Source organism: Fringilla coelebs (genome assembly GCF_963513975.1).
Source record: "Fringilla coelebs genome assembly, chromosome: 26".
Taxonomy (NCBI): Eukaryota; Metazoa; Chordata; class Aves; order Passeriformes; family Fringillidae; genus Fringilla; species Fringilla coelebs.
The window spans coordinates 3,503,986-3,520,259 of record NC_140052.1 but is presented as its reverse complement, the minus strand read 5'-3'; the positions used below and the strand labels follow the sequence as shown (position 1 = coordinate 3,520,259).

The following is a 16,274-nucleotide window of genomic DNA, read 5'->3' as shown; positions in this document are numbered from 1 at the left end:
GGCACGAGTTAAACCCGGCTTAGCACAACCCAAACCCCGCCCAGCCCAGCCCAAACCCCGCCCAGCCCCCCGGGCTGCAGCACTCACCCAGCGTCCTGGGCTTCGTGAGCTCGGATTACGGATAACAAACTATTGTTCTGCAAAAATTCACACACTGCAGGATAACTGGAAAACAAAAAGGGAGGAGAACGCAGCTGTGAGCAAAGGAGAGCACAGAGCTCGGGTGGTCTTGGTTTCTGGAGGCAGCCACTTGCAGAAAACATTCAGTTTCTGTCCAGCACCCCAAAATATGTTTTATTCAAAAATTATTCAAATTATATATTTTTATTCAAAAATGAATTGCAAAGGGTTCTGTTAAACCCTTCCTGTAAGTGGACTGTCAGCACAAATCCTTTTTTAGCAAGGAAAGAATATTTCCTAGAGACCCAGGTGCTGCAAACCACTCATCAGGCCAGTCCAAAGAAGCAGCTCTGCTGCTTGAGATCCCAATTTTACGAAGTAACTTATCCAAAGTCAGCTCAATATTCACAGAATCCCAGAATGATGAGGTTGGAAGAGACCTCTAAGATCGAGTCCAACCTGTGCCCTGACACCTCACCGAGTGCCATGGCCAGTCCTTTTTTAAACACATCCAGAGATGGTGATTCCACCACCTCCCTGGGAAGAGCATTTTATTATTCTTTCAGTGAAAAATCTCTTCCTAATATCCAACCTATCCCTTCCCTGACATAGCAAATTTATCCAAAGACACCTCAATATCCGAGGACGGCTCAATACTCAAATTTATTCCAAGATTCAAAGAAGCAAAAAACAAACAAGAATTTGTGCATCAGAGCCAAGTGAGGAAAATCTCAGCCCCACGGAGTGGCCTGAGCAGTGATTTTAGTGTGAGGGGAGAGAAATGCCCCCCAAAGCAGCCCTCACCTGTAGAAATAGGAGCAGCCTCGGACAGTGTTGTGGGCAAAATGCTCCAGGGTTTTCTCGTTGCCGTAATCCTCCGAGGGATCCGACCACAGCAGGTCACACATCGGACCAAAGGCTGGAGGCTCCTTGAACCTGTCTAACTGGAGAGGGGACACAACATCAGCAGGAGCTGTGGCAGCACTCCCCTTAGCTGGGGGCTGTGGACACGTCCTGGGGTGCCGAGCAGGTTGTGTTCTGTTCCCCATCTGCAGGGCAGCTGGCTCCTGTTCAGGGGCAGTTTTCCTTATCTCTCCCACACCCACTCCTCCCTCCGGGGCACACCTGCTGATAAGAGGCCATTGAATGTCCCTGCAGGGCTGATAAGAGCTGCAGCATCCCATTGGGGGATGTGAGCCCGGGGGGAGGAGCCAAGCATTCCTACCCGGATATAACCTGGAGATCCTGGAACACCAGCACGGCTTCTCCCCTGCATTCCCAGAGGAGCAGCAGCTGCCTCTGCCCCTGGATCTCCAGAGGATTCTGCCCCCTTCTCCAGGATCCTGCTCCAGCAGAACCACCCCTGGCCCTGCAGGAGGGCTGAGCCACAATTCCAATGGCCCTGCTGCAGCACCCTGACCCACAGGGTGTCAGGCTGTGCTCTGGCTCTGCCAGGGTTGGTTTGGTTCACTGCATTGTTCATTTTATCCTTTCATTTTCTTCCCTAATAAAGAACTGTTATTCCTGCTCCCATATTTTTTTGCCTGAGAGCCCCTTAATTTAAAATTTATAGCAATTTGGAGGAGGGGGGATTTACATTTTCCATTTCAGGGGAGGCTCCTGCCTTCCTCAGCACACACCTGGCTTTCAAACCAAAACAGAACAAATCACCAACGGGATGGGACTGCTGGAAAGCCTCTTGAGCTGTTGTATTTTCCAGCATCACTCTCATTCCATGGTTATGACAATGGGAAGATGCCAGCAGCTCACATCCCCAGCAGCAGGCAAAGAACTCAATGTTACAACTCACTTTAAAAGTTTCTTCACCAATCACACAAAGCCAAAGCACACTGACAGTGGTTCCATCCAACCATTATAAGCACACATACTTTTGGTTAAAACAATATTTGCTTATTTCAGATACAATACCTGCTTGTAAGCCTTAAAACACAATGTACAGAGCTCCATTACTTCCTAATATCTTGTTAGACAGACTTTTCTGCAGCTTAGGGAGTTATTTTAGAAAAGCATTAATACACAGACCATGGTTCTATTTGGTTTTACTTTTCTACTTTTTACATAACTTTTCTGCTGACTAATCTCTGCTGACTAATCTCATGGTTACTGCTTAGCTCCAATCTCAGTTCTGCTGCTCTGAGGCCTGCCTTCTGCAGCTTCCCCAAAACCCTCAGATTTTATGGATTCCCACAGATTCCCACCCTCCCATCCCCAAACCCACACAGGAACGAACCCCAGGGAGAACTGGGAAGGGAAGGGAACAGCTCCTGCAGCTGACTTACTTTCCTAATGTCATCTAGACACGTGATTTCTGGAGACAGGCCCCCGTGGACACACAGGAATTGCTGGTTGAGGAGGGCAGCAAGAGGAAGACAGTCGAAGGTGTCCATGCACGCGTCGTACACTCGCTCCGAGTACTTGATTCGACCTGCAGGGAGGAATCCAACCCAGCTCCCATCAGCTCAAGGGCTGATCAATAAACTCCAGGAACCCAGTTCCAAAATCAAAACGGCTCACAAATCCAACTTTGCACCCAGTAGTGAAAATACTGATTTGGAATTAACTCTGCACCTTTGTATTGGTGAAAAAAAAAATTTAAAATCAGCGGTGTATTCCTGAAAATACTGATTTAGAATTAACTCTGCACCTTTGTATTGGTGAAAATTATGATTTAAAATCACCTGTGTATTCCTGAAAATACTGATTCAAAATCAACTCTGCCCCTGTGTATTCCTGAAAATACTGATTTAAAATCAAAGTTCGTAGCTGTGTATTGGTGAAAATACTGATTTAAAATCACTTTGTGTATTTGTGAAAATACTGATTTGGAATCAAACTCTGCATCTCTGTATTTGTGAAAATACTGATTTAAAATTACCAGTGTATTTGTGAAAATACTGATTCAGAATCAAACTCTGAACCTGTGTATTTCTAAAAATACTGATTTAAAATCAAAGTTCGCACCTGTGTATTGCTGAAAATACTGATTTAAAATCACTTGTGTATTCGTGAAAATACTGATTCAGAATTAAACTCTGAACCTGTGTATTCCTAAAAATACTGATTTAAAATCAGCAGTGTATTCCTGAAAATACTGATTTAGAATCAAACTCTGTACCTGTGCATTTGTGAAAATACTGATTTAGAATCAAACTCTGCATCTCTGTATTTGTGAAAATACAGATTTAAAATCACCTGTGTATTCCTGAAAATACTGATTCAAAATCAGCAGTGTATTCCTGAAAATACTGATTTAAAATCAAACTTTGTACCTGTGTATTGGTGAAAATACTGATTTAAAATTAACTCTTCACCAGTGTATTCTTGAAAATACTGATTTAAAATCAATTCTGTACCTATGTATTTGTGAAAATACTGATTTAAAATCACCTGTGTATTTGTGAAAATACTGATTTAGAATCAAACTCTGCATCTCTGTATTCCTGAAAATGCTGCTTTAGAATCAACTCGGCACCTCTGTATTTGTGAAAATACTGATTTGGAATCAAACTCTGCACCTCTGTATTTGTGAAAATGCTGATTTAGAATCAAACTGTATCTTTGCATTTGTGAAAGTACTGATTTAAAATCACCTGTGTATTCCTGAAAATGCTGATTTAAAATCAACTCTGCACCTCTGTATTCCTGAAAATGCTGATTTAGATTAAAACTTTGCCCCTGTGTATTTGTGCTAATACTGATTTGGAATCAAAGTCTGCATCTCTGTATTTGTGAAAAGACTGATTTGGAAAATAATTGTTGGGTGTGTAAAATAATTTTTTTTTTTAATCTGGAATTGGACAATATTCACATCCCTTCAATTTGTTTTCCAGAACACCTGCACTGAGATCAGCACAAAGGAGATGAGGTGTTCCCCCATGATGAAAATTAGGATCATACAATAAATTTGGGATGCTGCTGAACAGCCCTGCTGCACCTCTGGACTCATCCTGGCTGCTGAATCTGGCACAGCAGCATCACACAGCCATGGGGGCAGGAATTGCTCTTCCACAGGTCCTGGGAGGCAGGATTTGGATCTTCCAGGGATGACATTTTGGTCTCACCCCAGCAGAGGGGAAGGGGATGTTCCTGTACATAAATCACAGCCTTTCCAAAGCAGTTTGGCTCAAATCTGCTGAGAAATATCCTCAGGGAAGGGGAAAAGCAGCAGCTCCTGCTTTCCAAAGGGAAGAAACCCAACCCCAGCACCTGGTTCAGGCTGGGCCCAGCTCAGCAGGAGCTCACCTGTGTGCAGGTGATGGGCACAGCATCCAGAACAGAGCTGGGAGGGGTTTCCCAGCTCATTCCTGAGCTAACAGAACAGGGACTCATCCCCTCTGAGCCTTCCCCCATCCAACACCACCCAGAGCTGATGGGATAAAGATTGGATTTGTGCCTTGCCCAGAATTATCTCTGGAGGTCAGGTCCTTGAGCAAGAATTCCCTAAAGGAGCTTTGCATTGAGTTCTCCACCTCTTTTATTCCTTGCAATGACAGACACCCATATTTCCCTGACCTTTCCTCAGCACTGCTTTTAAAACATTCATTTATAAAACATTCATAAACCCATCTTTTCACTGAGAAAACCATCTGAAAGGTAAATGATCCTCCCCAGTGCAAACAGGGAGGAGCAAATCCTTCCCCCATTCCAGCTCCAATGGCTGATCCCAGCTGCACAATCTGGAGCTGGAAGGCTTTTGGCACTGATTACACGTTGCTGGGGCTGGAAGTCAGGGAGGGGAGGATGTGTGTGCCTGGCTCATCAGGGGAGAAGTGTTCCCATTTCTTCCATCCACACTCAGGCTTTGAAACCAAAAGGCCACATTTGGTGCTTAGCAGAATTTAAAAGATTTGGGGTTTGGGGTATTTTTTTATAGCAGAAGAGGAGGCAAAACAAGACAACAGGTTTTTACAGCTCTGAGGCACAAAAATCAAAGCCCACGCCTTCTCACAACACCTTTTTTTTTAAAAAAAAAATATATTTTAAAATGTATTATTTAAATGGATTCAAATCATTCTCCCACTGCTGATACTTACATTCCTGCTTGAAGGTGAAGTATTCTGTGAGGTGCCTGCACTCGTGGTTCCCTCGAAGGAGGAACAACGTTTTGGGATGATTTATCTTTAAACTCCATAAATACAGCACGCACTGCAAGAGAGGCAAACAGGCCATGTCATAAAATCCTTTCCCAGGGCACTCATCAGCCTGAGACTGCACTAAGAGGTTCTGGGAAGACACCCAAAGTGGAACCCAGCTCCATAATGGGCAGTGGATCTTCTCCTGGCCAAGTGGGGAAAAGCCACCGGGATTTCTCTATATTAGGGCTGACTTGGAGAAGTGACAAATGAGGTCGTGGCCAACAGAAAGCAGCTCGGGGCTGGGTGGGGGCAGCTTTGCTTCCAGCACAAACCAAAGGAAAAAAAAAAAAAACCTTTTGTAGAGCAGCAAAGCAGAAGCAGCTGTTTGCTCCAGATGTTCCACTGGGATGGAGACCAGCGAGAGGAGCAGGCAGACATTTGTCCGCGAAACGCCCGGAAAATTCAACTGCGCCTTCCCCACTGATTTCCCCCCTCCCTGGTTTTTCTGCTTACGCTACAGTCATGTGAAGTTCAAGCTCAAAACAGGAAAAGCTGAGCCCAAAAAACAAGCTTAGCTTAGCAAAGCTCTCTGGCTTTGAAAAGGGCTTTCCACATCCCCTCTGCGAGCGGCAACACCTGCAAAACCTTTGATGAGGCACAGACCAAAGCCGGGCTGAAATGGGGTTTTTAGCAGAAATATTTCATGCTGGCTTCCCAAAAAAAAAGCCTGAGGGAAGGGCTGGGAGGCAGGGAGGGCTCACTCAGCCTGGTGTGCTCGGGTTATCTCACAGGGGGAAATGTTATCACATTTCCCTCCTTGCCATGGAGCGCTGGAAGGACAATCCATAAGGACAGCAAGCTCCAGGAGCTGGATTAAAGGCTCTAAGAGGAGCTTACCCCCGAGGCTGACAGGCTGCAGGACACGCCTGGGAAACAAGAACCACCACCAAGTCTGGTTTACACCCTCCAAAATTCCCAAGCTGGGCCACAGATCCCCAGGAAACAACCAGAACCCAAATGAACCAGTTCCCAGTTGGGTACCAGCACGGCCAGCTTAGATCTGGTGGTGCTGAAGCGCTGAACCTGCAAGGTAAGCTCTGCATGAATCATCCCAGCTGATCCCAAAAAACCCTGAGGAGCTGTAAAGCACTGCCTGTGTCTCACTTGGAATTCAAGCCCACATTAACAACTTGATTAATTGGGAATTCCAAAAGAGAACGGGGCCAAGGCCAGTAGCAGAATCATGTTTTATTGCATCTGTTACCAGGAGGAATGCTCCCAACAAAACCATTTAGAATTATTCTGGGATTTAAAGCTTTAACCTCCCTGTGTTTGCAAGAGAAATGTCACTTTTCTGGGCTGGCAGGAGAACTTTGAGGCTGCTATAAATGAAGCAAATGACTTGGAGGAAGAAGCAGCCCTGGCATCAAAGCAAGGCAGAGATGCAGCATCAATAGGGGAGGGTTTGGGATGCATGGAGGGTTGGCAGCCTGCAGAGGAGAGATTTTAAAACACATCTGAAGGGGTTTAAAGTGAAATGGGGTTGAATTTGGCACCACAATTCTTCCTGGACACAGCAGGGACGTGGAGAGAGACCATTCCCTGTGGCTGGAGGCGCTTCCCAAGGATGTGGGGACTGCCAGGTACCAGGAGGACACGGAATAAAGGACATTGGAGAGCCCTCGAGGGCTCCAGAGGGGCTGGAATGAGGAATGAGGGAGTTTCTACACTTGCATGCCTCAGATGCTTCCTGGTGTTTTGCACAGATCCCTTTCCCAGGGATTGATTCCTGCTTGTTTGCAAGAGCCAAGGAGCAAATCCAGGCAGTCACAGCTTTTTGGGTTTAAATAATCTTAAATAATCTCCTTCTCTCCTTATTCTGCCTCAGTGTGAAACCCAAAGCCAAGGGTTTGATCCACTTGGAAAGTGAAAGCTCAGCAGGACTCAGGGAGGGAATTCCAAGAGGAATTGGGACTTCCAACCCCAAAAATGCAAGAGGGGCTGGTGCCAAACCTGCCCCCACCACGACCTCTCTCACCATTCCCAAAACCTGCCATTTGTAAGGAAGTTTTACACACAGAGCTTGCCAGAGTGGGAACAGAGGAAAAACTCCCAAATCCAGCCCACAAATCCACCTCCACTCCCACTTCACAGGGCTGGCTGGATCTCTTTTATATTACTCTGGATCTCTTTAATATTATTCTGGATGAAAAATGCATTAAATCAAGATTAACATATAATTCCATAATTAGACAGCAATCACATGTCCCATCATAATTGGATCAGAAGAACTGGTCTGGGGAAGGTGCATGCCATCATCTCACCACTTTTCCTGATAAATTTCCTCTTTCCATGGACTCTGTTCCTGGTCAGAACAATTCCCTTTCTAATTTAACAAAATCATTCTATTCATTGTATTCCAGCTTTGTGGGCTGGGATGGTCCTTCCCTACCACGAGCACAGACCTCTCTTGTGCCAATCTGGGATTTGGGACTAAAAAAGCTGAATGAAAGGAGCATTTTTCCCACTGGGAATCCTTCAGCAGGGCCCTGCCTCATCAGCATCTCCCAATGGGGGAGTTCATTCTGATTTCCATGCTGCCTGTGAGCCCTGGAGCTGGGATCTGTGGCCAGTCAGTCTGGCTGTCACAGAGGGTTGGGGACAGCAAACCCTTCCCAGAGTCCCCTTCCAGCTTTCACACGCTTCTCCCCTCCCCTGTCCCCTCACTATTCTTTTCTTTAAAGAAAAAAAACCACCAAACCATCAGCCAATCCACTCTCTGTGGCCTCATTATACTGGGAATTCATGTTTTTAAATGAGAATTTCCCTAAGCCAGAGGCCCAGCAAGAATTTGTTGAATGATTTGTTGCCAACATCCAGCTGAGCTGATGAACTGAGAGGTTTGGGGAGGGCTGGGGGTTTGAAAGGTTTTGTCTGAGCCACAAATTCCTCCTTGTAGCTGGACAAGCAAACACCTGGAGCCACAGGGAACACCTGGAAGGGAAATTTGGCCCTTACAGCTCCTTGGCCCCCAGTCTGGCATCGTTTCCTGCAGTTAAACCCTCCCCTCCTGTTTCACTCTGTTAAAAGGTCATGGTTATGGAATTGTGGAATGTCCTGAGCTGGAAGGAATCCACAGGGATTCCAAGGCCTGGCTCTGCCCAGGACACCCCCAGCTGCTCAGATCATGGATCCCAACTTGGTGTGGTGACTCAGGAGGCTGCTGCTGCTGCTCCCCACCTCCCCAGAGGTCACACCACAGGGAAAACCTGGATGTTTTTCCATCTGGGATACTCCAAACCTGCTGTTGTTTCACTACAGAAAGCAGATTTTGTGCATTCAGGTGGGAATCTCTTCCAGCACAGTAGGTGTGTGGCATTCACATTCTCTAAAAAAATCCCTTTGCTCAGGATTTTTCTCCTGGGAAGCTGAGAAGCCTCAGAGAAAAGGAAAACAATTCTGATCTCATTTGCTTCCCCTGTGTTGTGCTCACATGTTTGGAGATTGTTTATCACAGGTCATTGTTTCACTGCATTCTGCTGGGAGTTGTTTTCACTCTTTGGCCAATCAGGGCCAAGCTGTGTCAGGACTCTGCAAAGAGTTTTCATTATTCTCTTTATAACATTTACTAAGTATCCTTTCTGTATTCTTTGGTATAATATAGTACTCTTTAATACAATATTATAAAGTAATAAATCAGCCTTCTGAGAACATGGTGTCACATTCATCATTCCTGCCTTCACTGGGGCATTTCCCAGCAAATCCAACAGCAGGTGCAAGGGAGAAGCACATGGGAATAAAAACTTCAGGATTCTGCCTTATCCTGATGCTTGGAGTGTGTTTGCTGTGCCCATCAAAGCCCACCCTGAGCTGTGGGATCAGAGGGAATTCCCCAGGGGGAATCTGTGGCATTCCTGCTGCAACATGGGGGGAAAAGGAAGGAGCAGAGGAAAAAGCAGCAGGAAATAAAAGATTTTTGTCCCACCCCACCTCAGTTCTCCAAGAAAATACATTGTGGTGGAATTCTTCCATATTATCACAGGCAGGGAGGACAAGGGGAATTTGAAGGAAAAGGGGGTTTAGATGGGATATTGGACAGAATTCCTTCCCTGTGAGCATGGGGAGGTCCTGGCACAGGCTGCTCAGAGGAGCTGGGAAAGACTTTCTCATCCCTGGAAGTGTGCAAGGCCAGGCTGGACAGGGCTTAGAGCAACCTGGGAGAGTGGAAGGTGTCCCTGACCAAGGTGGAACAGGATGGGATTGAAGGTTCTTTCCAACCCAAAGCATTTCCTGGTTCTGTGATGATCCCAGCATGGAGAAATCAGGGTGCTGATCCCAGGCACTTCTGGAGATCTCAGAGTAAAACCTCCATGTCAGATCAACCCTGGGCTAAGAGCAGAGAGTGGAGCAGGACTTTTCCACCCTGGATCTACACAATCCATCCACACACACAGGACCCAACACCTCTCATTTGAAGGCTCAAAAAATTTTAAAAAATTCCACCTTTTCTCTCAGAAGCAGCTGCTGTTCTGGAATTTAATCCCTTTTCCAGGTGAACACTGCAAACCCAGCTGAGCAATCCAGAGGAACAGTGGGATGTGTCCTTCCCCTTCCTCCCTGGGGGGCTCCTCCTGCCAGCACCACCCCAAATCCCACAGCCCCAGCTCTGCCTCCTCTGTCCCTGCTCCTCGTCACACCTTGGCTCCCTGTCAGGATTCCAGAGCCTGGGGCTGGAAGGGAGCCAGGGGCTGCTGGAGCTCAAGCTGTCAGCCCTGCTCTCCTGAAATCCTCTGCAGAATCCTTCAAAGAACCCCCTGCACTCATCCCTGACAGTTCCTTCCCAACAATTTTCACTGGGGAAGGAAGATTCCTCTGCAGAGCCAGCGGCTCAGCTGCTCCTGCAGCCTCTTTTTTTCCAAGAGAAATCATTCCCTCTGTTATTCCAGCTGATTTCTGCCACTTCTCAGGCCCTGCTCCCCCAAAAACCTTTCCAACTGGGATAAGTGCTCCACTTCCACTCAGCCCTGCCTCTGTTAAATCCAGATGGCTGCAATCCCTTGGGATTTGTGGCATTTGCTAAGAGCTGTCCCTTCCTGTCCCATCCCAGCTCTGCACCGAGCCAGCAGCAGCCTGGGGGCTCTGCTCACTCCTTTGTCCTCTCCATTTCTTGGCCATGGAATGCCAGGGAGCTGCAAAGTTCTGTCCCAGCCCAGGGGACTCCTGCTCCTCCCTCCTGACCCTTTGCAGAGTTTGCAGTGACTCAGGCTCGTGGCTCTTTCTCCTCCTGCTCCATCCTGAACCCTGCAGCTTTTCCAGCATTTGCTTCCCACTGCCTGCTGGGATCCCCTTGGAACCCTGGATGCTGGGAATTTTAAACTCTCTGTGCTGCATTTGACCTGAGGCTGGAGAAAAGCCTTCCAAAATTAATTGATAACACTAAAATTATGGCTGTATAGTTAGTTAGAAGCATATGAAAACTTAATTAGAGTTTTAGAATGTAGAAATAAATATAAAGCAAGACAGAAGTTTTAGGGCAGAGACAGGTTCTTCTTCCTCCTTCTTCATGGGTTTGGGTGGTATTTTGTAATTTTGTAAAAGTCCCCATTACAAGCTTTGAAAGATCAGTTATTAAGTTTAAAAGGAAAATCATCTGTGTCATTTCTTAATTAGACAGTTTAGTCTTAAAAGAATAATTAGCCATTTTGTGCCTTACTAATAAAAAGCTACAAAACTCAGAGTTTTAAGACAATTTCACTGATAAAAATAATAAAAAGACCTAAGTCCAAACATGAGCTACCATCTCAAATGCCTTCAATCCCAACTTCCAGAACCCACAGGATCCTGTTCCTGCAACAGCACCATCAACTGTCCCTCTCCTGTCCCTGAGTGACAGCTCCAAGTGACATTAAACCCCCCCAGAAGGCAGAGGTCAGGCATTAACCCCATCACTGCCACTCCACTGGCGCTGGGTGAGGATCCAGAGATGGGCACATCCTTTTCCTGCCCCCAAAAAATCTCCCTGTGAGTTATCAGCATTGCCTTCATGCCATGCAGAACTCCACTGGAGGGGAAATCCAGCAGGAGAGATCTGGGTTTGGTGCTTGGGCTGATTCTGAGCTGGATTTCAGCTCATTCTGGGCTGAATTTTACTGATTTTGAGCTGCATTTAATTGATTCTGAGCTGAATTTTACTGATTTTGAGCTGCATTTACTTGATTCTCAGCTGAATTTTACTGATTTTGAGCTGCATTTAATTGATTCTGAGCTGAATTTTACTGATTTTGAGCTGCATTTACTTGATTCTCAGCTGAATTTTACTGATTCTGAGCTGCATTTAATTGATTCTCAGCTGTATTTTGTTGTGCTGCATTTGAACTGATTTCAAGCTGAATTTTACTGATTCTGAGTTGAATTTGAACTGATTCTGAGTGGAATTTTACTGATTCTCAGCTGCATTTAATTGATTCTGAGCTGGATTTGAACTCATTCTGGGCTGAAATTTACTGGTTTTGAGCCACATTTAATTGATTCTCAGCTGAATTTTACTGATTCTGAGCTGCATTTAATTGATTTTGAGCTGAATTTTACTGATTTGGATCTGTATTTTACAGATTTTGAGCTGCATTTGAATTGATTCTGAGCTGAATTTCAATTGATTTCGAGCTGGTTTTAACTGATTTTAGCTGCATTTTACTGAGCTGCATTTTAGTGATTCTGAGCTGAATCTGAACTCATTTTGAATGGTATTTAACTGATTCTGAGCTGCATTTTACTGATTCTGAGCTGCATTTGAATTAATTCTGAGCTGAATTTGAATTGATTTTGAGCTGCATTTAATTGATTTTAGCTGCATTTTACTGAGCTGCATTTTACTGATTCTGAGCTGCATTTGACTGATTCTGAGCTACACTTTAGTGATTCTGAGCTGAATTTGAACTGATTTTGAGCTGCATTTTACTGATTCTGAGCTGCATTTTACTGATTCTGAGCTGAACTGATTCTGAATTATATTCAACTGATTTTGAGCTGCATTTAACTGATTCTGAGCTGAATTTTAACTGATTTTGAGCTGCATTTAACTGATTCTGAGCTGAATTTGAATTGATTTTGAGCTGGTTTTAACTGATTTTAGCTGCATTTTACTGAGCTGCATTTGACTGATTCTGAGCTACACTTTAGTGATTCTGAGCTGCATTTGAACTGATTTTGAATTGTATTTAACTGATTCTGAGCTGCATTTTACTGATTCTGAGCTGCATTTGAATTGATTCTGAGCTGCATTTGAATTGATTTTGAGCTGCACTTAACTGATTTTAGCTGCATTTTACTGAGCTGCATTTTACTGATTCTGAGCTGCATTTGAATTGACTCTCAGCTGAATTTTACTGATTTTGAGCTGCATTTAATTGATTCTGAGCTGAATTTTACTGATTTGGATCTGTATTTTACTGATTTACAGATTTGGATCTGTATTTGACTGATTCTGAGCTGCATTTGACTGATTCTGAGCTACACTTTAGTGATTCTGAGCTGAATTTGAACTGATTTTGAATGGTATTTTACTGATTCTGAGCTGCATTTTACTGATTCTGAGCTGCATTTGAATTGCTTTTGAGCTGAATTTGAATCGATTTAGAGCTGCATTGAATTGATTCTGAGCTGAATTTTACTGATTTGGATCTGTATTTTACTGATTCTGAGCTGCATTTTACTGATTCTGAGCTGAATCTGAACTGATTTTGAGCTGCATTTAACTGATTTTATCTGCATTTTATTGAGCTACTTTTGACTGATTCTGAGCTGAATTTCAATTGATTTTGAACTGGTTTTAACTGATTTTAGCTGCATTTTACTGATTCTGAGCTGAATTTGAATTGATTTTGAGCTGGTTTTAACTGATTTTAGCTGCATTTTACTGAGCTGCATTTGACTGATTCTGAGCTGCATTTAACTGATTCTGAGCTGAATTTGAACTGATTTTGAGCTGCATTTAACTGATTTTAGCTGCATTTGACTGATTCTGAGCTGAATTTGAATTGATTTTGAGTTGTTTTTAACTGATTTTAGCTGCATTTGACTGATTCTGAGCTGCATTTTAGTGATTCTGAGCTGAATCTGAACTGATTTTGAGCTGCATTTAACTGATTTTAGCTGCATTTGACTGATTCTGAGCTGCATTTTAGTGATTCTGAGCTGAATCTGAACTGATTTTGAGCTGGTTTTAACTGCCTGAGCTCTATTTTAATCAAGATTCAGCACTTTGGGCTCCTTCAGCCCCAGCTGCACTCCCCTGCTCACCTCTATACTGAAGTAGCCTCTGTCCACGTAGTCCCCCAGGAAGAGGTAGCGGGTGTTATTGGGTGATCCTCCCACTTCAAACAGCTTCATCAGGTCAAAGAACTGCCCATGGATGTCACCACACACTGGGGGAGCAAGAGGAGCACAAAAGAGGGACAGAATTACCACGCTAAGAAAAGCAAGGTCACGGCAGCGGCGAGGAGCAGAGCAAAATCCTCTCTTGTGAGAGCTCAGCAGAGTGAAAAAACCTCAGGGGTGGAAGGAATAGGGCAAAAAAACCTGCTGGGGTTATCCAGTTGTTATTCAGGAATTGAGCCATGAGATCTGGTGCAATTTAGGTCTCCTCCAGCCAGGTGTCATAAGCTCTTGGAGATCTATTTTACACCCAAGATAGCTCAGCTACCTCAGAAGGTATAAAATCAGCAGGGTGGCTTGTGTGGGAGTGTTGGAAACAAAAAGGTTTTAATAAAAGGCAAAATAACAAAAGAGAAAAACCAAGCCAGGTGCAAAACGTCCTTGCCCCTGGTAAACACCTCACAAAAGCAATTAATTTCTTTGTTCTCTTCTTTTTCTAGTGAATTGTCTAGGCAGGACTTTCTGGCTCCTGTCCAATTTGCCATCCTTAAGTTTGAGGTGAAGTCCCCCAGGTCCTACGAGGTGTCTTTTCACCTGACTGAGAAGAGAAACTTCTGAGCTTATTTCCTTTTTAAGAGGACAAGAGATAGTTTTGTCACTCTGTCAACAGAGAGCACATTCCTATGTGAAAAACACCAATCACTTGGCTTTAAAATTTTAAAAGTTTAATAGTAATAAAATGGTTATAAAACTAGCAATACAATTAGAGAAATAATAATTTGAACAATTGAGATTAGGACAATGCAAGACAATAGAAATAGAGAGTTATGGACAGTGCAGGTACCTCTTTCTGGGCAAAATAAGCCCAAAAAAGGACCCACGTTAACAGAGGATTAACCCTTAAAGCACCAGCCTGTTGCATATTCACACAGCTCATCCATGGAGCATCAATTCCATTCACACACACGATTCTGTCTGGGCAGTGCCAGCTCCTTCCTCTGAATCCAAACGTGAGTGAGGTGGGAAGAAGTGGAGCAATAATTATAATTAACGGGGCAATAAATTCTCTTTCTCTGAAAGATTCAGGTGTCCTGTGGCTGCTACCTTGGTGCAAGGACCTCATTCCTTTCTTTAAAAAAATATTCCACGTGCATAATTTCTATTTTAACTCCAAAAGTTCCATTTTAACTCCAAAACTACCTTTACCATCCTATTAAAAGGTTAATACAGCACCACTACTCAACAGATAGTAAAATCCCTGTGCAGAGCCATGTAAGATGCACTTTTCACCCCCAGAAATTCTGACCTGTGATTGGAGCCTCCACCTCGATCATGGTCTTCTCGTGCCTCAGGATGGCGGCGCCGTCGTTGATGATTTTCAGCGCCGCGTCCTCCTCCAGCCGCCCTTCCTTCACCAAGTGGCTCTTGAGGACGTCGAGCCTGGGTTTGCCATCCTCAAACACCTCCTTCAGAGTGAGCCTCTGCGTGGGAGGGAATGGGACAGCTGCAAAGGCAAGGCAAGGCAAGGAGTCAGCTTCTCAGGGAGAGGGAAGGACAGGCTTTGCTTCTCGCAGGAAATTTAATCCACAAATATCAGAGGTTTATTGTTGTAGTGTGTTTTTATGGTTTATAATGGTTTTGGGTTTTGGATCCAAATGGTTTACCCTAGATTGTACCCCCTCCCTCTACCTGTGTAATCCCTTTGTTGAGAGCATCCCCACATCCCCTCCCTCCAGCAGGACATCAAGTGATCAGCCAGAGGCCAGGGGTCAACCCCCCCAAGTGTTACCCCATACCCTGTCCTAAGTGTCCATCCCCACTCTCCATCCCTCAGGGTCACTTATTGTATAGTAAAATGTCACCTATTTTAAGTTTCCACCTCCCTTTAAACATAACCTTGGCACCTCTCTTGGGGCTCTCAGCAGGAGAACCCCTCGGGTTGTGGGGGCTCCTGAAATAAACTTTGAATTAAACCCTGCTAAGAGTCAACCCCTTCATCTTCTGCCGCTGTTCCAGCATCTCCTCTGCTGCAGGGGATCAGCCTGGCTGCCCTCTGTACCCCCAGGATCAGCCCTCTGCACCCCAGGATCAGCCTGGCTGCCCTCTGTACCCCAGGGATGGGGATCAGCCTGGCTGCCCTCTGTACCCCAGGGATGGGGATCAGCCTGGCTGCCCTCTGTGCCCCCAGGATCAGCCCTCTGTACCCCCAGGATCAGCCTGGCTGCCCTCTGTACCCCAGGATCAGCCTGGCTGCCCTCTGTGCCCCAAGGATCAGCCCTCTGTACCCCAGGATCAGCCTGCCTGCCCTCTGTGCCCCCAGGATCAGCCCTCTGTACCCCAGGATCAGCCCTGGCTGCCCTCTGCACCCCCAGGATCAGCCTGGCTGCCCTCTGTACCCCAGGATCAGCCCTCTGTACCCCAGGATCAGCCTGCCTGCCCTCTGTGCCCCCAGGATCAGCCCTCTGTACCCCAGGATCAGCCTGCCTGCCCTCTGTACCCCCGGGATGGGGATCAGCCTGGCTGCCCTCTGTATCCCTGTAATCACCCTTGCTGCCCTCTGTACCCCCGGGATCAGCCCTCTGTACCCCAGGATCAGCCTGGCTGCCCTCTGTCTGTCTGTCTGTCTGTACCCCCAGGGCACAGCAGAGTGCCCCCCACTCCCTGTGTTCACTGTCTCGGGGCTGG

At 45.6% G+C, this 16,274-nt stretch overlaps 1 protein-coding gene across 6 annotated transcripts in view; it reads right to left on the bottom strand.

Annotated features, from left to right (window-relative positions):
• PPP3CC (protein phosphatase 3 catalytic subunit gamma) overlaps positions 1–16,274 on the bottom strand; it is a 50,801-nt gene that overhangs the window by 16,984 nt on the left and 17,543 nt on the right. For all 6 annotated transcript variants that reach the window (XM_084221865.1, XM_084221867.1, XM_084221869.1 and 3 more), the window contains exons 2-7: positions 14,896–15,093; positions 13,515–13,639; positions 5,175–5,286; positions 2,421–2,566; positions 925–1,064; positions 88–165 (exon numbers count right to left, since the gene is read on the bottom strand). In XM_084221865.1, coding sequence (XP_084077991.1) covers positions 88–165; positions 925–1,064; positions 2,421–2,566; positions 5,175–5,286; positions 13,515–13,639; positions 14,896–15,093 — 799 coding nt within the window. The remainder of the gene's footprint in view (positions 1–87; positions 166–924; positions 1,065–2,420; positions 2,567–5,174; positions 5,287–13,514; positions 13,640–14,895; positions 15,094–16,274) is intronic.